The 23,368-nt window shown below is 39.1% G+C and overlaps 1 protein-coding gene across 1 annotated transcript; it reads left to right on the top strand.

Moving 5' to 3' along the window:
• Positions 1 to 10,585: 10,585 nt before the first annotated feature.
• On the top strand, positions 10,586 to 15,552 carry LOC127122548 (sugar transporter ERD6-like 6). Its single transcript, XM_051052865.1, has 7 exons — positions 10,586 to 10,810; positions 14,502 to 14,564; positions 14,654 to 14,713; positions 14,930 to 14,995; positions 15,084 to 15,143; positions 15,248 to 15,362; positions 15,440 to 15,552. Exons 1-7 carry the CDS (start codon positions 10,586 to 10,588, stop codon positions 15,550 to 15,552), a joined length of 702 nt encoding a protein of 233 aa, XP_050908822.1.
• The last annotated feature ends 7,816 nt before the right edge of the window (positions 15,553 to 23,368 follow it).

The following is a 23,368-nucleotide window of genomic DNA, read 5'->3' on the forward strand; positions in this document are numbered from 1 at the left end:
TCAATCTAAGGCTAAATTTTTTCGGTACTCAGCTTGATCCTAAGGATCTTATAAAAACACATTATAGTGCCTCCTTCAGGAAAAAGAATTCTACTATAGAATTGAACCTAAATCTCTATATGTAACTCTTTTTCTTTTTAATCACATGTGTGATCATGTAAGACAGTTTATATTGTTACAAATATTTCACGACACACATGCATTTGTTTGGACTGAGGAAATTTCTATTTATTTTGTGATTTAGGGATGAGCTAACTTTCGGGAAGGGCAACTAGTTTAAGGTTGTCCGACTTACTCTTATTAGACATCCTTTATTCCCTATGCATACATATTCATTTTTTTTCAATCATTGGAAATCAACTACTGTTGGACTGAATAATCGGGAAAGGATTACCCAACTTAATAAATTGTCTTTTATTGGCTTTATTCAACTTTCAATCTTCTTATTGCTCCTCGGCGTAACAATACACAATATGTAGGAATCAAAACTATGCCAAACCATATTATGAGAATTACTCCAAAAAATATATCATGAAAATCGAGACTACATGTCAATTTAAGTGAAATCGGAATCTAATCAAGTAGCATTAGGCGTTAGGACAATACCGATTTACCGAGTTTTACCCAATATCCTTAGCCTCAAGCTTCTCTTTTCATATATCCTATACTTTTTCGTGAAATGAAATCGTAAATTTTTTCAAAAGTTTTTCAAAATTTATCCAAATGTTTTAAGTCAGGGAAAAGGTTGATCAACAACATATCACACAGACAAATAAACAATAAACAAAAATAAACAGACAATAATGTAAAAATTATTCCATCATGGCATTTATATGGGGTGCATCTGGGTTAGGGAAATCATCTTCCTATGACAGATCCTAAAGAAATTGGGTACCACTTATATAACCAATCATTTTTATTATTCACACTTACCATTATTGGTTTGGGTAGACCAATAAGGTATTTCTTGTTGTCGTTGACTTATTTTACACGCGTGTATGAACATTGTAACTATGTATTTATTGAGAATAGACAAAAAGGATCGACAAAACATCAAAATGCATCATTAAAGCCTAAGATGGCACCAAACTAGCTAAGCCAAAAATGGACAACAAAATTTGGGTTAAGCCATAAACAATCATCAGGATAGCTAAGCGAGAGGATTTTGTGTTCTACGAGCCTAATAAACTCAGGATAGCTAAGAGAGAATATTTTGGGAATAGAGAGCCTACTTAGCCCAGACTAGCTAAGCGAGAGAAGTAAGCACCTACCGAACCTAGTAAGCCCAAACTAACTAAGTTACTTCATGGTGAAGCAAGATTTTACTCGCTAATCAAGGTGGCAACATGTTGAGATAGAGAAAATGGCCAAGGACATATGAAAGACATGAAATCTTGCTTGTCACTACGCCAAAAACTGGAATAGACAGCGCACCTTAGAGGGCGCTTTATTACAAAAGCGCACTCTAAAGTGAAGCGAAAAAATAAGGAGCGAACAACTAGAATAGACAACGCACTTTAGAGGGCGCTTTTGTAATAAAGCGCCCTCTAAGATGAAGCGAAAAAATAAGGAGGAGATAGAGGGACAACAATACAGGGCGCTTTCTAGAAAGCGCCCTCTAAGGTTACCCTTAGAGGGCGCTTTTAAAAAAGCGCTCTATAAGTCCATGTGCATTTCCAGTTTATAAAGCGCTTTTGGAAAGCCTTAGAGAGCGCTTTCATAAGCGCCCTCTTAGGCCCCCTTTAGAGGGCGTTTTTTTTCCACAAGCGCCCTCTAAGGTCCCCTTTAGTAAACATTAAAATTATAACATACTGCTGTTAGATACCCAAAAATGCTAATTTGAGCTATCAAATATGGGTATCTTTCACTCCATTTCCTTGCTAAAGTGTTCGAAACCACCTTTGTTTTGGATGAAATGCAATTCAATGATAAACGATCTTGGTACCTTTGATTTGTGTGTTATTGTGCAGGAAGTAGGCATGAAATAATAGAAAGTGAAGACACAAGAAATTTGGCAAAGGGATCAAATAAAACAAGCATTCATCAGCTTGCTCGCTAGGCGAGGGCTGTGGCGAAGGACTCGCTAGGCGAGCGTCCAGCGAGAGCCCAGCAAAAAGCTCCAGTATTTTACAGTGGCAAACATGACCACACTCGCTAGGCGAGCTTCCAACGAGGTGTGTGGCGAACACGTCCAGACTTGGTGAAAAGCGCAGCCAACACTCACTCGCTAGGCGAGCCTTTAGCGAGCTCCCAACGGGCATTCCAGTAGCAAAACCTCTCAACCTCGCTGGAGCGAAGGTTGAAGCGTGGCCTTCGCTAGACGAAGGTTTTGTTCGCTCAGCGAACATGACAGTCTGGCAATGGTTGTTTCTCTGGGCGCAGGTGCCTCAGGTGCCTCATTTAGGGGCTCGCTAGGCGAGCCATTCTGCTCGCCTAGCGAGCATGACAGCCCAGTAGCAGCTCTATAAGTAGCAAGGGCTACTTTTTGGAGCCATAACCTTATTTTTCCATACTTTTGTACTTTTTCTAGATATTTTTACAGCATTGTTCTAAGGATCTTTTGTGACCTAGAAACCATTTTTCTTCATCTCTTAACCATCTTTCACAAAAAGAAGGTGGATTCCCATCCAATCTCGATTATTCGACTCGGATGTTGATCAACCTTCTTCCGAAACTTGTTGACCAAGCTACCATGAAAATGAGTAGCTAAGTCCTTCATTTTGTCAAGGTTAGATGTAGATGATCATTAGCTTTGTGTGTAAATGTAAGGATCTTCATTTGTAAACTCTTTAATGGTGAATATATGGTGAAAACTTTGTTCTTATTGAAAACTCTTTGTGTTGGTTTATGATCGAGAGATGTTTACCAACTCTTAACCTAGGTTTTCATCCAATCTTGTTTGTTAGCTAGAGATAGTAATGAATGATTTTGTTCACCATAAGGTTGAACCAAAAAGTTGTCATTTTGATAGATTGTGTTAGAGATAAACAATGGATCAAAATGGGAAAACTCACAATGTGTGTTAGAGATAAACACATCGCGAGGACTTTGTGAAATAGTTTATCATCTAAAGGAGTTTATAAGTTTTGTTGATCTAACATATACATGCAAAGTGATCGTCGAACCCTAACTTTGGCAATATTTCTCAAATATTCAAACCAAAACTTTTACCGCATTTTATTACACTTTTATGCAAGATACCGTGACAAATACCAAAACCCCATTGTTACCTTAAGCTAAGAATTAAAACAACTGTCGAAAGGCGGTGATATCTCACAATCCCTGTGGATACGATAACAAAAACCCGACACTTAAAATTACATTCAACAAAATGGCGCCGTTGCCGGGGATTGTGAATTGATATTGCGAGCATCGCAATAGTTGTTTAAGTTTTAGCTTTCGAATTTTTGACATGTGCTTGTAATTTGTTTGGTTTAGTGTGCAGCTTACGTTTTATGCGAGGGCAAATCCCTGTGGACGAACTTCCTTTTGATCCTGAGATCGAGAGAACCGCAAGGAGGCTTAATAGCAAAACGAGACGAAGGAGGCAACAAGCGAGACATCGACAAGAACAAGGAGAAAGTTCTTCTACCACAAATCCACCACCATTCATACCTAACATGGAGCCACCACCACCGCCTATTTCTACTCCATGCATAAACAGTCCAAGAAACACTGCTCAGTTTGCCAACCACACGGGAAGGCAAGCTGAGATGAAAATGGGAACTCTCAATTTATTATATGGAAGTCCATTCACCGGAATGGACCATGAAGATCCCTTTACTTTTCTCACGAAATTTTATGAGATAGCATTGGCGGCCAGAGTGGATCAGGCTCAGGAGCTACTGTTATTCAGAAGATTATTTCCCCATGCTTTGCTCGGCAAAGCAAAAGATTGGTACTTAGATCAAACACCAACCGTCATGACATACTGGAACGTGTTAGAAGAGAAGTTCATCGAAAGATTCTTCTCCCATAACCGGTTCATGGAATCCAAGACGGCCATCTCAGTGTTTGCACAAGGAATCAATGAATCCTTAAATGAAGCGTGGGAAAGATTCAAATCCATGCTTCGGAAGTGTAAAGGGCATGGATTTGATGAGATGACTCAAATCCATATTTTCAAAAATGGACTTCAACCAAATTGCAAGACGTTGTTGGATGCTACCTCGGGTGGCTCTTTATTGTCTAAAAGTGCCGAAGAAGCTACAAATATCATAAATCGAATGGCTCTAAATGATCTTCAGAGTCAAAGTCGAGGCAACTCTTTGAAAAAGCCGGGAGTGCTTGAACTAGGGACGAACGATGCCATCCTTGCTCAAAACAAACTCATCTCACAACAAGTGGAACTCTTAACGCAGCAAATAAAAGAGTTGAGGGAACCTTCTAAAGCTAAACAAATAGCTTGTTGTGAGCTTTGCAAAGGTGAGCATGACACCGGATTCTGTCCACCTCCGGGTTCGAAGATGTAAACTACATGGCAAACCAAAGGGACTACCAACCGAGACAACAACAACAACAACCTTATCAACCAAACCCTCAAAATCAACAACCACATTTCCAAGGGAACCAAGGGTTCCAACCTAGGAGTAACAATTACCATAACCAAGGTTATGGAGGTGGTTCTTCTAGCCGTCAAAACCCTCCCCAAAATCCTTATCAATCTCAACAACCGCCGGTCGTAACTTCTAAGTTGGAAGAGACATTGACGCAATTCATGCAAATGTCAATGGCAAATCAAAAAATCAACGACGCGGCTATAAAAAATCTCGAGACTCAAGTTGGGCAACTTGCTAAGCAACTCGCGGAACAACAAACCGGTCCTTCCTTTTCGGCAAACACGCAAACAAATCCTAAGGAGCATTGTAAGGCGATCACAACGAGAAGTGGGAAGGAGTTGATGAGTGAGAATAACAAAAGAGTTGAGAGTGAACAAAGAGAGAAAAAGAAAGAAAATGAGGAGGAAATAGTGGAGGAAAATATTGATGGTGAAGTGGGGGAGTGGAGTGAGGAGGAAGAAGTTGAAAAGAACGAAAAGAATGGTGAAGTTGAAAAGAAAAAAAGTGTGGAGATTGAGAAAAATACGAGTGATGAAGTAATGGGGGAGGAAGTGAAAAAGCCTAGATGGAGGAGTTCTAGAGTTGCAAAGGGAAAGGAGGTAGTGAGCACTACTCCAATCCAAAACCTTCCTTGTCCTCATGCCCCGTCCAAAAGGGAGAATGAACGGCATTACGCCCAGTTCATGGATATTTTTAAACAACTACAAATAAACATTCCGTTTGCCGAAGCCTTGGAGCAAATGCCCAAGTATGCCAAATTCATGAAGAACATACTTACAAAAAAACGGAGGTATACGGAACCGGAGACCATAGTCCTAGATGCGAGCTATAGTGCCATTATTCAAAGGACACTTCCGAGAAAAGAGGTTGATCCGGGAAGAGTTACTTTGCCAGTTAAAATTGGATATGTCTATGTCGGGAAAGGACTAATTGACTTGGGGTCAAGCATTAATCTTATACCTTTGTCAATTATAAAGAGGCTTGGCAACATTGAAATTAAGTCCATCCGAATGACGTTGCAATTGGCGGATAAGTCGACAACCCATCCTCATGGCGTAGCCCAAGATGTTTTGGTTAAAGTCGACAAATTCTTTTTCCCGGTCGATTTTATTGTTATTGATATGGAAGAAGATGATGATGCTCCGCTCATCTTGGGCCGACCGTTCATGAAAACCGCACGAATGATGATAGACGTTGATGACGGTTTAATGAAGGTGAGAGTCCAAAATGAGGAAGTAACATTCGATCTATTCGAAGCAATGAAGCATTCAAAAGATAGAAATGATAGCTTTCGCATCGATGTGATCGAAGAAGCAGTTTTGGAGGTTTCTAAGCATATTCATGAGATATCTCCTATGGAGTTAGCTCTTGACGACTCATTGGAGGTTTTCACCGTTGAAGAAGAGCAACCTCTTGAGGAATGCTTAAAGGAACTTGATAGTTTAGACGAACTACAACCGTGGGAAGTTGAGGAAGAAGACTTGAAGAAGGAGGTTACTGACGAAAAATCGCCTATTGAATTGAAAATACTACCTTCTACTTTGAAGTATGTATTCCTAGATGAGACCGAAGCAAAGCCGGTCATCATAAGCAACCTTTTGACAAATGATGAAGAAGCCCGCTTGATCCATGTGCAAAAAAAAATCAAGAAGCCATGGGTTAGACTCTTTCTGATCTAAAAGGAATTAGCCCTTCCTATTGCATGCACAAGATCTTGATGGAAGAGGATTTTAAGCCGGTAGCTCAACCACAACGCCGCTTAAATCCTACCATGAAGGAGGTTGTAAGAAAAGAAGTTGTAAAGTTGTTGGATGCGAGAATGATTTACCCGATCTCGGATAGTCCATGGGTTAGTCCCGTGCATGTGGTTCCGAAGAAAGGTGGAATTACCGTGATCCGGAATGACAAGGATGAATTGATCCCTACCAAAGTTGCAACGGGGTGGAGAATGTGTATTGAATATAGGCGGTTGAATACCGCAACTCGAAAGGACCATTTTCCACTCCCGTTCATGGATCAAATGCTCGAAAGACTCTCGGGGCAACAATACTATTGTTTCTTGGATGGCTATTCCGGGTATAACCAAATTGCGGTTGACCCGGCCGATCATTAAAAGACGGCTTTCACATGTCCGTTTGGAGTGTTCGCATACCGAAAAATGTCCTTTGGGTTGTGCAATGCACCGACGACTTTCCAACGATGTGTGCAAGCCATTTTTGCCGACCTTATTGAGAAAACAATGGAAGTCTTCATGGATGACTTCTCGGTATTTGGTGGATCCTTTAGTCTATGCTTGGCAAACTTGAAAACGGTGCTTGAACGATGTGTAAAGACCAATCTTGTGCTTAATTGGGAGAAGTGTCACTTCATGGTGACCGAGGGGATCGTGCTTGGCTATAAAGTCTCTTCAAGGGGGCTTGAAGTTGATCGAGCTAAGGTTGAAGTGATTGAAAAGTTACCTCCTCCGGTGAATGTGAAGGGAATCCGAAGCTTTTTGGGGCACGTCGGGTTCTATCGGCGCTTTATCAAGGACTGCTCAAAGGTGGCTAAGCCTTTGAGCACTTTGCTAGCTAAGGACCAGGTATTTCTCTTAACCGATGAATGTTTGCAAGCTTTTGAAACTTTAAAAGAAAAATTGGTTACCGCTCCGATTATAGTCGCTCCAAATTGGAATTTAAATTTTGAGCTAATGTGTGATGCTAGCGACTATGCAATTGGAGCGGTACTTGGCCAAAGAAAAGAAAAAAAAATTCATGCGATACATTACGCAAGTAAAGTTCTTAATGAGACTCAAATTAACTATGCCACAACTGAAAAAGAATTACTTGCGATAGTGTATGCGCTTGAAAAGTTTAGATCTTATCTTATAGGGTCTAAAGTCGTAGTGTATACCGACCACGCGACGATTAAATATTTGCTCACCAAACCGGATTCGAAGCAAAGGCTCATCCGTTGGATCCTCTTGTTGCAAGAATTTGATGTTGAAATCAAAGACAAGAAAGGATCGGAAAATTTGGTGGCGGATCATTTATCCCGCTTGGTGAATGTGGAGGTTACCGCGTCGGAGAAGGAAATCCGGGAAGAATTTCCTGATGAAAAACTGTTCAAAGTTCAGGTTAGACCGTGGTTTGCAGACTTTGCGAACCACAAGGCTAGTGGTTTTGTGCCTCCCGACCTAACTTCGAACCAAAAAAGGAAGTTTCTTTCGGATGCCAAGTATTACGTATGGGATGACCCGTACTTGTTTAAGTTGGGTAGTGATAACCTTTTAAGGAGATGCGTTACTGGCGATGAAGCGCAGAGCATCCTTTGGCATTGTCACAATGCGCCTTACGGCGGACACTATAATGGGGTGAGAACGGCCACTAAAATCCTTCAGTCAGGATTTTATTGGCCCACTATTTTCAAAGACGCACATACCCATGCACAAAGTTGTGATAGTTGCCAGAGAAGCGGTGGGATTGGTAAGAGAGACGAGATGCCTCTCCAGAACATCCAAGAGGTCGAAGTATTTGATTGTTGGGGCATTGATTTTGTAGGATCATTCCCACCCTCTTATGGTAACGAGTATATGCTTGTCGCAGTTGATTACGTTTCTAAGTGGGTTGAGGCGATTGCCTCACCTCGGGCGGATGCGAAAACGGTGATAAATTTTTTGAAGAAAAACATATTTTCCCGTTTCGGAACCCCCCGAGTGTTGATAAGTGACGGAGGGTCACACTTTTGTAATGCACCGTTGGAAAGCATTTTAAAACATTACGGTGTATCACACAGAGTGGCAACTTCGTATCACCCACAGGCTAATGGGCAAGCCGAGGTCTCTAATCGTGAGATTAAGAGAATTCTCGAAAAAACTGTGTCAAATTCGAAAAAAGAGTGGTCACAAAAATTGGATGAAGCGTTATGGGCATACCGTACCGCCTTTAAAGCTCCAATTGGCCTAACTCCTTTTCAATTGGTGTTTGGTAAAACTTGCCATTTGCCGGTTGAATTGGAGCACAAAGCCTTGTGGGCTCTGAAATTTTTAAATTTTGAAAATGATTTGGCCGGTGAGAAAAGGAAGGTGCAACTGCTTGAGTTGGAGGAGATGTGCAATGCCGCATACCACTCAAGCTGGTTGTACAAAGAGAAGGTAAAAAAATACCATGACAAAAAGCTCCGAAAGAAAGAATTTGTGACGGGACAGTTGGTCCTCTTGTTCAATTCAAGGTTGAAGTTATTCCCCGGAAAGTTGAAATCAAAATGGTCCGGGCCATTTCGGGTCAAAGAAGTTAAGGAGTACGGAGCTATTGTCATTGAGGACCTGGAAAAGAAGGACAGTTGGACCGTTAATGGCCAACGTTTGAAGGTTTATCTTGGCGGTCATGTGGATCGCGAGAGCTGTGCTATTCCGTTGGATGCTCCTCTGTGAGCATCACACCGTCGAGCTTAGCCGACGTTAAACAAGTGCTTGTTGGGAGGCACCCCAACATTGTAAGTATTTACAGTTTTTCTGTTCTGTTGTAGTGGGATTCCAATTGTTATGACCTTGCTGAAATGTACCTGGAATGCTGTCTTTGAAAAGCCAAATGCTGTCATGCTCGCTTGATGCTCACTAGGCGAAGCAGTAGCGAGCAGATTCGCTAGCTGCTCGCTAGGCGAAGCAGCAGCGAGCGCTGCGTGACAGCACTAATTGAAAATCTCAGCAGGCCATGCATTTTGGGCCCAAACAAAATTTCTTTTTAACAACTCTGCTCTCACGAACACTCAAGCACTCTATCACTTTTTCATCTCACTCAAACTTTAAACCCTAACATTGCATCCCTAACCTCTTGTGCATTTCAAATTCAAACGATCTCAAAATCAGGTTTGCCTCTTCTTCATTACTTTCTGTTTCTTTCTGTTTCCAAAATTGCTTGAAATTTCATTTACATGAGACATTTAGGATGAAGTTGTGGTGTGGGAAACTTTAGGTTTTGAATGTGGGAATTTTAGGTTTTGCATGTGGATTTGTAATTACATATAGCATAGAACGATTCTTTTCTTGATAGATCCTTTTGTTCTGAAATTGACACCATGAGAGACTTGGGTTTTTGGAAAATTTCACTGAAAATACTGCAGAACCCAAAAACCCGTAAGGTTTGCTAGCAACTCGCTAGGCGAACCAGAAGCGGGATTTCGCTGCCACTTCGCTAGGCGAAGCAGCAGCGAGCATGGCAGTAGTTTGAATTATGTGTTGCTTTCTAATCTGTTTGTGTGTTGTGTTGCTTCCTCTTTATGTTTTGCAGATGGAATCAAGATCCGGAGCTTCGAAGAAGAGAAAGGGAGGGAACACTTCCCGTCCCGTAACAATACAATTTGACACCGACAAGTTTGTCGGCCCGAAGCAAGCCGCAAGATACGTTGCTTTGGAGAAGCGGAAAATTCTACCGGAGAAGAGATTCATCATCAACCCTAAAGGCACGAACCGAACATTCGCCGGGTTGATTGACACGAAAAAGTGGGATCGGTTAATTAGCCCCCTGGAGCATTATGATATTGCAACGGTGCGTGAGTTCTATGCGAACGCACTTCCAGATGATGACGAGCCATTTACATGGACATCTAGAGTGTCCGGTCGTCCTGTTGCTTTTGATCGGGATGCTATTAACCGCGTCCTTGGTGAACCGCTCCAACTGGGAGCCGAGGAGAGAGACACCTACCACACAGAATTAAGGCTTCACCGGGATATGGATGCCATTTCTGCTGCCCTGCTTTTAAGAGGGAAATCAGTTGAGCTCAACCCATCTGGGGTTCCTATGAGATACCATAGGGAGGACATGACTCCCTTGGCTCAACTGATCCTGCTGTTGGTTCTGACAAATATCAAACCTAAGTCCCACACTTCTACCGTGCCGATCCCAGTGGCACACTTGGTACACTGTATCCTCACTAACGTCCAGATCGATGTGGCGAGGATTATTGCTTTGGAATTAAAGTCCGTGATTGAAAGCGGGCGGAAGGCGGGGGCACGAGTGAATTGTCCCCTTGCTTTCCCTTGCCTAATCATGAGTTTGTGCATGCAAGCGAGGGTGAGACTACCCTCTAGGGGTCAAGTAAGGATCCCGCCACCCATCGATGACCGTTACGTGGCCAAGTATTGCAGGGCGAAGAATGTTAGAGGTAGTGCAGCTGCTGAGGGTACCCGGGCTTCTAATGGTCCTGGTACTTCTACTCTCGGACCCGATCCTTACCAGCAAGCTGTCTGCAATTACAACTGGGACTGGATGGCGGCAACTCAGCGTGCCATGCTCGATATGCACGATTCTATGCAGCTGTTACAACTGCAGGGACGTGACCCCACCGGTGATCACTCATTGATGACGCGTGAGCAGTTTCTGCTTAACGCTAACTGGCCTGTGGACAGGCCTGTGTTTGGTGAGGGGGCGGGTGCTGGTGCGTCTTCTGGTGCTGCTGATGGTGATGGTGATGATGATAATGAGGCTACCGGTTCTGAAGCCGGTAGTGAGGAGGGTTATGAGTCCGTGGAGGGCTAAGTTATTTTATTTTTCATGTTATGTTTTATTTCGATTGTATTTTCAGAATTATGTATTTTGATTTTGGCTATGTACTTTTGGGGTGTTTTGTCCCCCATGAACAAATTTAAATTTTGAAGTTAATATTATTATTTATGTTTTAAATTTTGTTTTTTTAATAAATTTTTGGTTCGTTGAGTGGCAAACCTTCTAGATTGGTTGCTCCTCAAAGAAGTATCCAATGAAGGTGCATCCGAGCTTGGATGGCAATGATAAGAATAAACAAGTGAATAAGGCTAAGGTACATGGTTACCTCCGGCTAGAATTTTAGAATGCACTAAGAACTTTACTCTTTTTTGTAATTGAGTATTGTCTTTTTGCAACATAATTGAATGAATGTTTCATCTAGGACTTAAAACCACAAATTGTGAGGAAACCTCCATTGTACACTTAAATGCTGGATTCTAATAAGTTTTGTTGATTCATTTGATTCATGCTTTGTCTTTTATTATTGTGAATATGTGGAAGCAATTAGAAATGATCAAGGCACTTGTTTTCTATCGAGCACAACCAGTTCCAAATACAACTTACCTGTGAGCAGAGAGAGTATTCGTTAACCCCTTTGAGCTTAAACAGTTGAATCTCAGCTTGAAATAAAGCGAGATTTCAAAAATCTTTTTTTTACAACCCGAAAAATCTTGATTATTGTTCTTTTGCCGTAAAAAGTTAAGAGCATTCACTTAGGGTGAGTAAGAAATAAGTTGGGGAGAACGAAAATGAGAATCAGTAAGTGCCACAACTCTTGAAAAACCGAGCAAGCATTGAAAATAAAATTAGAAAAGAAAAACATCTGTTTTGTAAATATGATGTGAAAGAAAAGAGAAAAAATATAATATAGAGAAAATAAAAATGAATGCTTGCTTGGAAGAAAAATAGTGAAAAACAAAAATTGAGTTGTGAAATAAGAGTTGTGAAGGTTTCAAATGAGAAACAAATGGAACGAAGTTGAGATGTGTGAATAATGTACAGTGAATGTCTCTTTTGCATCGGCAATTTCATTTTCAATGGCCTTAGAAATGACCCTTGTTTGTTAACCTAACCAAGCTTCAACCGAAAAGTCCTTAGTGATCTTCGTGCTTCCACATTACCATTTATAATTGTTAGACATTGTATGAATCGAATTGATTTCTTCATTATTTGTTAGAGAGTGAGATTATTCCCGCGGTTGCAAACGCGTAAATCCTTCAATCCTTATTCGAAGAGGAGAGATAGGGTGATTCATTCAAGATAATATTGTTGTAGATAGATACATATTTCGCATTGCTACTAAGTCTTAGTTCTTGTGTATTATTTTATTCGAACCGTTGGAAATTTGTATCTGCTGATTCGCTTGTGTTTGAGCCGTTTTATCCAACTTCGGAGAAACCTTTTTCTTAAAGCAAATCCTCTTGTCCTTCAAGAGGCATACTTTGCTTGAGGACAAGCAAGAATCTAGTTGGGGAGAGTTGTTAGATACCCAAAAGTTCTAATTTGAGCTATCAAATATGGGTATCTTTCACTCCATTTCCTTGCTAAAGTGTTCGAAACCACCTTTGTTTTGGATGAAATGCAATTCAATGATAAACGATCTTGGTACCTTTGATTTGTGTGTTATTGTGCAGGAAGTAGGCATGAAATAATAGAAAGTGAAGACACAAGAAATTTGGCAAAGGGATCAAATAAAACAAGCATTCATCAGCTTGCTCGCTAGGCGAGGGCTGTGGCGAAGGACTCGCTAGGCGAGAGCCCAGCGAAAAGCTCCAGTATTTTACAGTGGCAAACATGACCACACTCGCTAGGCGAGCTTCCAGCGAGGTGTGTGGCGAACACGTCCAGACTTGGTGAAAAGCGCAGCCAGCACTCACTCGCTAGGCGAGCCTTTAGCGAGCTCCCAGCGAGCATTCCAGTAGCAAAACCTCTCAACCTCGCTGGAGCGAAGGTTGAAGCGTGGCCTTCGCTAGGCGAAGGTTTTGTTCGCTCAGCGAACATGACAGTCTGGCAATGGTTGTTTCTCTGGGCGCAGGTGCCTCAGGTGCCTCATTTAGGGGCTCGCTAGGCGAGCCATTCTGCTCGCCTAGCGAGCATGACAGCCCAGTAGCAGCTCTATAAGTAGCAAGGGCTACTTTTTGGAGCCATAACCTTATTTTTCCATACTTTTGTACTTTTTCTAGATATTTTTACAACATTGTTCTAAGGATCTTTTGTGACCTAGAAACCATTTTTCTTCATCTCTTAACCATCTTTCACAAAAAGAAGGTGGATTCCCATCCAATCTCGATTATTCGACTCAGATGTTGATCAACCTTCTTCCGAAACTTGTTGACCAAGCTACCATGAAAATGAGTAGCTAAGTCCTTCATTTTGTCAAGGTTAGATGTAGATGATCATTAGCTTTGTGTGTAAATGTAAGGATCTTCATTTGTAAACTCTTTAATGGTGAATATATGGTGAAAACTTTGTTCTTATTGAAAACTCTTTGTGTTGGTTTATGATCGAGAGATGTTTACCAACTCTTAACCTAGGTTTTCATCCAATCTTGTTTGTTAGCTAGAGATAGTAATGAATGATTTTGTTCACCATAAGGTTGAACCAAAAAGTTGTCATTTTGATAGATTGTGTTAGAGATAAACAATGGGTCAAAATGGGAAAACTCACAATGTGTGTTAGAGATAAACACATTGGGAGGACTTTGTGAAATAGTTTATCATCTAAAGGAGTTTATAAGTTTTGTTGATCTAACATATACATGCAAAGTGATCGTCGAACCCTAACTTTGGCAATATTTCTCAAATATTCAAACCAAAATTTTACCGCATTTTATTACACTATTATGCAAGATACCGTGACAAATACCAAAACCCCATTGTTACCTTAAGCTAAGAATTAAAACAACTGTCGAAAGGCGGTGATGTCTCACAATCCCTGTGGATACGATAACCAAAACCCGACACTTAAAATTACATTCAACAACTGCGCGTTTTGTTATTTCACTCTCTGTTATTTTTGTTCTTTTTCACGTTAGGGTTCTCACTGCTACGATTTTCGCTACTTCTAAGGCGTTCTCCTTCCACCTCTGTTAGATCTACGACGTTACCTCCTTCTATTAATTCGTTGTTAGCTGTTCGATTTTGACACCATAGGTATTTTTCTAATCTTCATATTACTTGGTTTCTCTTCTGAAGTTCGCTAAATGAGTGTCCTAAATGCGGTGTCTCGCGATATAAGAACAAGTTGTCTCCAGCAAAATTCTTGTGGTATTTTCCTGTTATTCCGAGATTTAGACGCATGTTTCGAGTGATGTAGCAACATTTGGAGTCGGTGCTGTTCAGGTTCGACCGAAAGGAAACTAAATTTGTAACGTTCCAAATTTATCAGACCATAATCTGAACAATATTTACATGTCATTTAGGTTCTTGCTACGATTTTAACTTTGTGGTTAGCAGACAAATCTGGTCGCCGGCTTTTACTTATTGTGAGTCTGAGCTTTTTCGATAATTTTTGCATTCACATTACTATTTGTTTGGAGGGTAATAAGAGATTAATCAAAATCTCCTATTGCAGGTTTCTTCATCTGCAATGGCTTTGAGTCTTTTGGTTGTTTCAATATCATTCTACTTGAAGGTAATAATAATTTTTTTGTTTGTTATATTTTTTGAACATTTTTTTTTGTTTATTTTTATATATACATAATACATTAACTAGATATTACACATGCATTCATGCATAAATGTTCAGAAATTTGTAACACATATTCACAGGATTATATATCAGTAAATTCTTCTTTATATTTTTGGTTTTTTATATGGATAATATATTTTATGTTGAATTTGCTCTCAGGAATATATATCACCAGATTCTGATTTATATGCGACATTGAGTCTCGTATCGGTGGCTGGAGTTGTGGTGTGTAAATACAACTTTATTACACAAATGATGGTTTCTATTGTTTGTTTCCCTAACTTCATTATTATAAACTTTCAATTTCTTTCAGGTCATGGTTATTGCATTCTCTCTGGGATTAGGAGCAATGCCATGGATTATAATGTCTGAGGTACAATTTTCTTCAATAATAATATGCATGACAACCCTATATGAACAAACCTTTGTTGTAATATAATGTGATAGTTGATGTGTTGAATATATTTTACATAATAGATTCTTCCGATTAACATCAAAGGCCTAGCTGGAAGTTTTGCAACACTTGCCAATTGGTTCTTTTCCTGGTTGGTTACATTAACAGCAAATTTGCTCTTGGATTGGAGTTCGGGAGGTTTGTGTGCATTGCCTATGTTAATTTTCTATAAATATCTATTGTTTCTAACCAGAAGCTTCCTATGTTTTTATCAGGAACCTTCACAATATATACTGCAGTGTGTGTTTTCACAGCAGGATTTGTTGCCATTTGGGTCCCCGAGACAAAGGGAAAAACTCTTGAAGAAATACAACAGTTTTTCAGATGAAGTTTCCTTTCGAGTAGCACTTCAGCTAGTGTTCACTCAGGTATTCACATTCATATTTTTTTTTCTGAATCAACTCAATTCATTTTTGTGCTCTTTGGTCTTGTTAAATATGAAAAATACCAAAACAGTGTGATTTTCTAATCTAGCAGCATACTTGCATTTTTGTTGTAATTGATTGATTATAAACAAATAAATGAAAGAGAGTGGTTATTATACATTTCAATTAGAGTAGCAGTGGTTTCGGTTCATGACATTTCAAATAGCAAGAGGATCATATAAACAATAAGCATATATCAGTATTTGTATTTTAATATTATAAAAGCATAAAAAGAACCTTTAGTTGCTCTTGTGAATTATAACAAGCAGATGTATGCCATTTTCTTCTGGTTACCTCTTGTGGCTGCAACATAACCTGAAATGAGAATATGGTCACAGAGACATGTGATGCATGTAAATGTTAAATAACCACCCACTTTAGAGGGCGCTTTCCAAAATAAGCGTCCTCTAAACCCTTTAAATTTCCACTTTAGAGGGCGCTTTCCAGTAAAAGCGCCCTCTAAACCCTTAAAGGTTTCCACTTTAGAGGGTGCTTTCCAGTAAAAGCGCCCTCTAAACCCTTAAAAGTTTCCACTTTAGAGGGCGCTTTCTTTAAAAAGCGCCCTCTAAAGTGGCCCTTAAAGGGCTTAAAGAGCCACTTTAGAGAGCGCTTTCACCAGGAAAAAAAGCTCTGTCTTTACCTATGCCAGCGCCAGATTAAAGGGTGCTTTAAAGCGCTGTTATAGGCCAAAAAAAGCGCCCTCTTTTCCCTTATTTGGCGTAGTGTGTCGAAGAAAAAAAATTGGTCTGTCAAAGTGGCAGAGAAGGCACTACGCCAAATAAGGGAAAAGAGGGCGCTTATTTTGGCCTATAACAGCGCTTTTAAGCGCCCTCTAAAGTGGTGCTGGCATAGGTAAAGACAGCGCTTTGTTTTCCTGGAGAAAGCGCTGTCTAAAGGGCCACATTATAGTGCGCTTTATGAAAAAAGCGCCCTCTGGAGTGGTCCATAAAGGGACACCTTAGAGGGCGCTTTCTGGAAAAAGCGCCCTCTAAAGTTGTCAATGTAAAGTGTTTAGAGGGCGCTTTCTGGAAAAAGCGCCCTCTAAAGTTGTCAATGTAAAGTGTTCAGAGGGCGCTTATTTTTTTAAAATAACTAACACTTTAGAGGGCGCTTTCTGCAGAAAGCGCCCTCTAAAGTTGTCAATGTAAAGTGTTTAGAGGGCGCTTTCTGGACAAAGCGCCCTCTAAAGTTCTCAATGTAAAGTGTTTAGAGGGCGCTTCCTACAGAAAGCGCCCTCTAAAGTGTTAGTTATTTTAAAAAAATTTGTTTGAAAAACAGTGGATATTTAATTGGTAACCTGTTCGCATGCTGCAAAAGTGTAAAATTCATATTGATTTCATCCTTTAATCCAATGTTATACACCATTAATCCATTGATATATACAACATGAATCCATTTATATACAACATTAATCCTCCATATATATACAACATTAATATATGATTCTTTGATCAACAATATACAACAACATATTCATGATTTAGTAAAGGTACAACAACAATATACAACATATATACAACAACAACATACAACAACAACATTCCATACATATATGTACAACAATATACAACCTAGCTATATGATTCTTTGATCAACAATGAATTGACACAATTCATCCTTCATTTCATCCAAATGAGCTCTTGAGTAAGATTTGTATTCCTCAAAGTACTACAATTAAGAGAATAAAACATATTCATGATTTAGTAACAAATTAGATGAGTTATCCGATAATATTAAAATAAACCCTAAGTTATTATTCCATACCATTTTTGGGATGTCTATACGATTCAACGCAATGATATCTCTCATAAATCTCAATACAAAAAATCCGCAATCGACCGAATTATTTTGCTGAGGACACTACACAGAAAAACAAACAATATATATATAGTTAATTTCTTACAAACACTATTATAAGCAAAAAAACAAACACTATTATAAGCAAAAATAAGATACTTAATATATACCTGAACTCTGACCCAGGTAATGTCCTTCCTAATGCGGTAATTCTTTTTCGATCTAAATTTTATTATTGCCCTAACAAAATAAAAACGTATATTGAGATCAATCTGACAGACATAATTAAATATAGAAATACACACGAATATTTAAGGGAATTTCACTTACGTGTCAACCGTCTTCTTCAAACCCGGATATTTACTCCAATCACCCGATAACGAATCGAGATAATACACTATTAGTCTCGAAAGATCCATAGCAACCAACACCCAGTGACCACTGTACAATAAAACAAAAATTTAGATGAATGAAAATTTTCTACGTAAAAGATATACATAGATTAGAATGAAATTATTAGAAAGAAAATCTAACCCGTTGCTAGAATTAAACGGTAAAAAATACAAACTGCGTGTAGTATTATCGCCGGCCGCCATGAATCTATCGACTAGATCATTCTTTACGGATGTTGGATTTTTCGATATTAACGTTGCGTTGACACGGGAAGCAGCAATAAAATTGAAACGGTTACACAATTCAGTTCCCCGCATCAATTTGTCATACATATACCTTAAATAGAAACATAATAAATATTAGACTACTCATTGAAATGTGTAAATAAATTGTTCAACTAAGTAAATTATAGATTGATCGGAGTACCATATGTATGTATGAATGATAGCGATGCCCAATTCGTCGTGCTCAAAAAGTTGTTGCATGTCCTCCTTTCTAATTATTTCGGAATGAGCTTTTCCGAAAACACCTTCATCAAAATCTATACTACGGATGGACCCGTCCATAATATCGGACTCTTCCACCATTTTCTCAAGACGCATCATAATTTGAGATTTTGTCCCGGACGTCGTTGGAATATCCTTCGTTGGAATATCCTTCGGTGGAATATCCTTCGTTGGAATATCCTTACCATCGCTTTTCAACTTTCGACCGGGAACCTAAAAATTCATATAAAATAAATCATTACTTTTTGTGATGCAAAAGAATCGTTGTGTATATAATTCAATGGGTATATATATTTGTACCTCTTTTTGAGATGCAATCGACTCGATGCGTCTTGAAATCCCTTTACCAGCTTTAGGGGTGGGTCTTGTAGGAGTCTAACATTACCATGTAATAAGGATTGATTAAATATCATAATTGTAACTGAATTGAAATGTGAATACTAAATATTCATAATCATTTAGAACATATATACCTCGGCATCAGGGAAAATTAGATCTGACGGCCAACCAACAAAGGATCCGACTGCATCTCGCATCAACGTTGTCTCTGAAACAACGTCGGGTAATGGTAGACGGGCGTCCGTATCTAATACGAGGTCAACCGAAACTTTCATAAATCCCACCGGGAGGGGATTATGGTGAAGTAATTCACCCGAAGTAATGTGCACTTTTCCCTTGCCAACCATGCGATAAGTTGGTGACGATAGATACAGCTGACAAGGTGAAATGCCCTAAACCAATAATAAATGTTATTGTTAACTTGTATATGTGTCAAGTAAAAAAGTGCTATTTTAATTTCATAATAACATATATAATTACCTCGGGAAATTTCGGTTGATGATTGATACTAGCTCGGTCACTAGTATCTTTTGCCTCGGAAGCGCACCTTTCCTCTCTATACCTTGCATTCTCGTTTTGCAGTTGGAGTACTTGTGCCCTTAACTCCGCCAAGGTCTCCATCACCTCTTTGTTGGTAGGATTTTTTGTTTTGATTTTTTTATAAAATGACGACGGAGTCACACCAAAACCCTTACCCCTCACACGACCGGAATACTCAGGAACATTTAGTACTCGACTAAGTACGCTCCTGCAATCCTGGACCTCGGTTGAAGGTACGGTTTGGGATAAAGTCTCCTGAAATATTATTAGAGGAGATTAAAAATGAATTATATGTCTAACAAAATTTTCGATATAATTAAAGAAATAATGTTACATATACTTACACATTCGTCATAAACATTTTGGACCGCTTCAACGACAGCCCCATCCTTCCCAACCCGAGCAGCCTTCCATAATACGTGCTCCGGAAGAGATGTTGCGTCACTTTTCTCCTCGGCTAGCTACACATTGAATTAGATTATAAGATCATCAATTATAACATATTGTGACAATGTATAAGCTCATAGCATTTGAATATACTCACAATTCTTTGTTGTAACCGTGCATAACCCGTACGCCCTTTTTTGTACGGATACGCGGGTTTTGATGCCCTTTTCCTATTTATGTCGCTTACTTCCTGGATAAAAAAGTTTAAGGCATATTAGAACCAAGTAACTGAACAATTGTATAATACCATAATTAATAGACATTACATGGAATTTTTCGTTTCTTCGTTTGGCGACAAAGTTATCCCATTCATCGGCTGAAATAATCTCGGCATACTTCATTGGCCGTTCTCCTTCAACAAATTTTCCTTCCTCATCTTTGAGAAATTTGTTGCACAAAAAGGATCGAAATCCTCGGAGTCTTTTTCCGGCCAATTGAATACAATATTTTTGCCGGCTTTCATCGATGTGAAAGGATCTCTAAAAAACATACAAATGGAGTGTGTTATTATAAAGTAATATTATAACAATATATGGTTAAAAAATAGTCAACAAAAAAAACATATAACAATATATGGTAAGTACCTGTATCTCCGACCATATTTTTTCCTTGCCAACCTTCAAATCCGGACTTCTCCAATTATCACATGTAATCGGAATATGTTGGCGAACAAGGAAACCAATGTAACTTGCCAACATTGAACCGTTAGGCTCAATTAGTTGGTCTTCAGCACTCCAATGTACTTCAAATTTTACACCCTTGTCTCTTGCACGAATGATTGACTTCATAACAGTCAATCCTCGTTTGATTTCTTTTTCAACATTATTACGTGATTCATTCGCGGCATGGGTATCGTCTTGGTTAGCCATTTTATCTGTAATATAGAAATGATTCAATAAGACCCAAGTAAGACAATGATTCAATACGTGAACACATTCATATACCTTCCATTTCTCTCATGTTACAACAATCTAAACTCTTTTTTTTTTTATCATTATTGAATACAAACTCACACACACCTACTGCATGCAAAAGACCAATGCAAACTTATGGTGTTTGGAACATGAACAAACTTGCATCCATAATCATCAAACTTCCAAGCACAAGCTCAAACACACTTCAAATATATCAGTTTTCAATCAGAAATAAAAAACTCAGTTTGCCCTAAACAACATTAATCAACATAATGCACAAAATGAAAAACAAAGTTTAGAAAATGCCCTAATCAAACACATGAAGAAAGTGAACGGTAACGATGGAGAAGAGAAATACCTTAAAGGTGACGGTAACGATGGAGAAGAAAGTGAACAGTGACGGTGGAAGAGGTTAACGCAGTGAACGTGAACGGTGAGGGAGGGAGAACGAACGGCGACGATGACGGTGAGGGAGGGAGAACGAACGGAGGACGAGAGTAATCGCAGTAGAGAGTAATCGCAGTTGAGAGAAAACCCAGTTACGTAAACGAAATAGCTTATAGAGAGGGAAAATAAAGAGACATGCAGTATATGTTATAATTTTAATGTTTACTAAAGGGGACCTTAGAGGGTGCTTTTTTAAAAAAAGCGCCCTCTAAAGGGGGCCTAAGAGGGCGCTTCTGAAAGCGCTCTCTAAGGCTTTCCAAAAGCGCCTTCTAAACTGGAAATGTACATGGACTTAGATAGCGCTTTTTCAAAAGCGCCCTCTAAGGGTAACCTTAGAGGGCGCTTTCACAAAAGCGCCCTCTATTGTTGTCCCTCCATTTTTTTTTGGCTTCACTTTAGAGGGCGCTTTGTTACAAAAGCGCCCTCTAAAGGGGGCCTAAGAGGGCGCTTCTAAAAGCGGTCTCTAAGGCTTTCCAAAAGCGCCTTATAAACTGGAAATGTACATGGACATAGAGAGCGCTTTTTTAGAAGCGCCCTCTAAGGTTACCCTTAGAGGGCGCTTTCAATAAAGCGTCCTCTATTGGTGTCCCTCCATTTCCTCATTATTTTTTCGCTACACTTTAGAGTGCGCTTTGTTACAAAAGCGCCCTCTAAAGTGCGCTGTCTATTCCAATAGTATGCTCCTTATTTTTTCTCTTCACTTTAGAGTGCGCTTTTGTAATAAAGCGCCCTCTAAGGGGCGCTGTCTATTCCAGTTTTTGGCGTAGTGAGGGTAGGAACATTGAGCGCAAGGACGGTGCGTCCATCGAGAGTCGTAGAATTTTTCTAATAAATATTTCTTTTTCAATTTAGTGCAAACGGAGTTTCGCTGGACTGGAGGAGTGGCGAAACGGAGCTTGTTACATGACATTCATTGAAGTGGCAAGCTGTCTAATTTGTGTTTGCAAAGTCTGAATACTAAAATCTGTTCGCCGCTGAAATTGGAGATTATTTACATTCATTTGCTTGACAAGTTCCTCTAGTGAAGGTTTAGAAGGTGAACAAGTGGTTACTTGTGGAGGGTTATATGGTGGTGGTGGTGGAAGGGGTGGCATCAATTGTTTCACTAAAGAGGTAAGTTCATCAATTCTAGTTTCTAGAGCTTTGTTGGAAGAAGAAACCTGAATCTCATTCACACCTTTTGCTTGGACCATGGAATTATCCCTTGTTGTGAACTGTTGGTAGTTAAGTGACATGTTCTCAATAAAGGATTTGGCATCAGCTGGAGTCTTATCAACAAGTGCTCCACCACTAGCAGCATCTAAATTGTTTCTTTCCATTGGTATCAATCCCTCATACAAGTATTGTATTAACAGCTATTTAGAAATTTGGTGGTGAGGACAACTCGACACCAACTGCTTGAATCTCTACCAGTATTCGGCAATTGATTCCATGTCAACTTGTCTAATACCACATATTTCTTTTCTGATTGAAGAAGCTCTTGAAGCAGGGAAAAATATTTCAAGGAATATTTTCTTCATATTATTCCAACTTGTAATAGAATTTTCCTCAAGATAATATAACCAATCTTTTGCAACACCTTGTAGTGAGAATGGAAATGCTCTAAGCTTGACATGATCTTCGGTAATTCCTTGAGGCCTCAATGGTGTAGAACATACAACCTGAAATTCGTTTAGATACCTATGCGGATCCTCACCTGCAAGACCGTTAAACCTTGGCAACAAATGTATTAAGCCAGATTTCAATTTGAAAGGTACAACAACAACAACAGGATATTCAATACACAAAGCATTATAATTAACATCAGGGGCAATAAATTCTCTCTGAGCTCTTTTGCCAGTCATGTTAAACTCAATAGAAAAGAAAAAAAAATCAACCAACAATGAGAAAACACATAACTAATTCAGCATTGCAGAAACAAATAGGAAAATATCGACAATGTCCATATTAAGTAAAAACAATTGAAATACGAAAAAATGATTAAAATAAATAAAAATCCAAAAACACGAAAATTAATCTAATAAAGTCAATTAAGAATTTTGAGAATTTTTTCGGAATTTTCTGAAACTACTAAAACAGAAAAAAAATCATAAAAAATAGAAAAATAAGGAATTTCGGATTTTTAGAGCGGCGTCCATTATTTAGTTCCTAAATAGAGGCTTTTGATCCTTGATTTTTTCCTATTTAATCGATAAAAAATCAAGAATAATTTGAGACAATTTTCTTTAAAAAAATAGATTTTTTATCCTAAAACACAAAAAAGATCATAACGCAAGAAAGTTACGGCAAAAAAAATGCTAAAACACAACACCTATGACTATAATAATGGTTAGACT

The sequence above is a fragment of the Lathyrus oleraceus genome, chromosome 2 (assembly GCF_024323335.1).
Source record: "Lathyrus oleraceus cultivar Zhongwan6 chromosome 2, CAAS_Psat_ZW6_1.0, whole genome shotgun sequence".
Classification (NCBI taxonomy): Eukaryota; Viridiplantae; Streptophyta; class Magnoliopsida; order Fabales; family Fabaceae; genus Lathyrus; species Lathyrus oleraceus.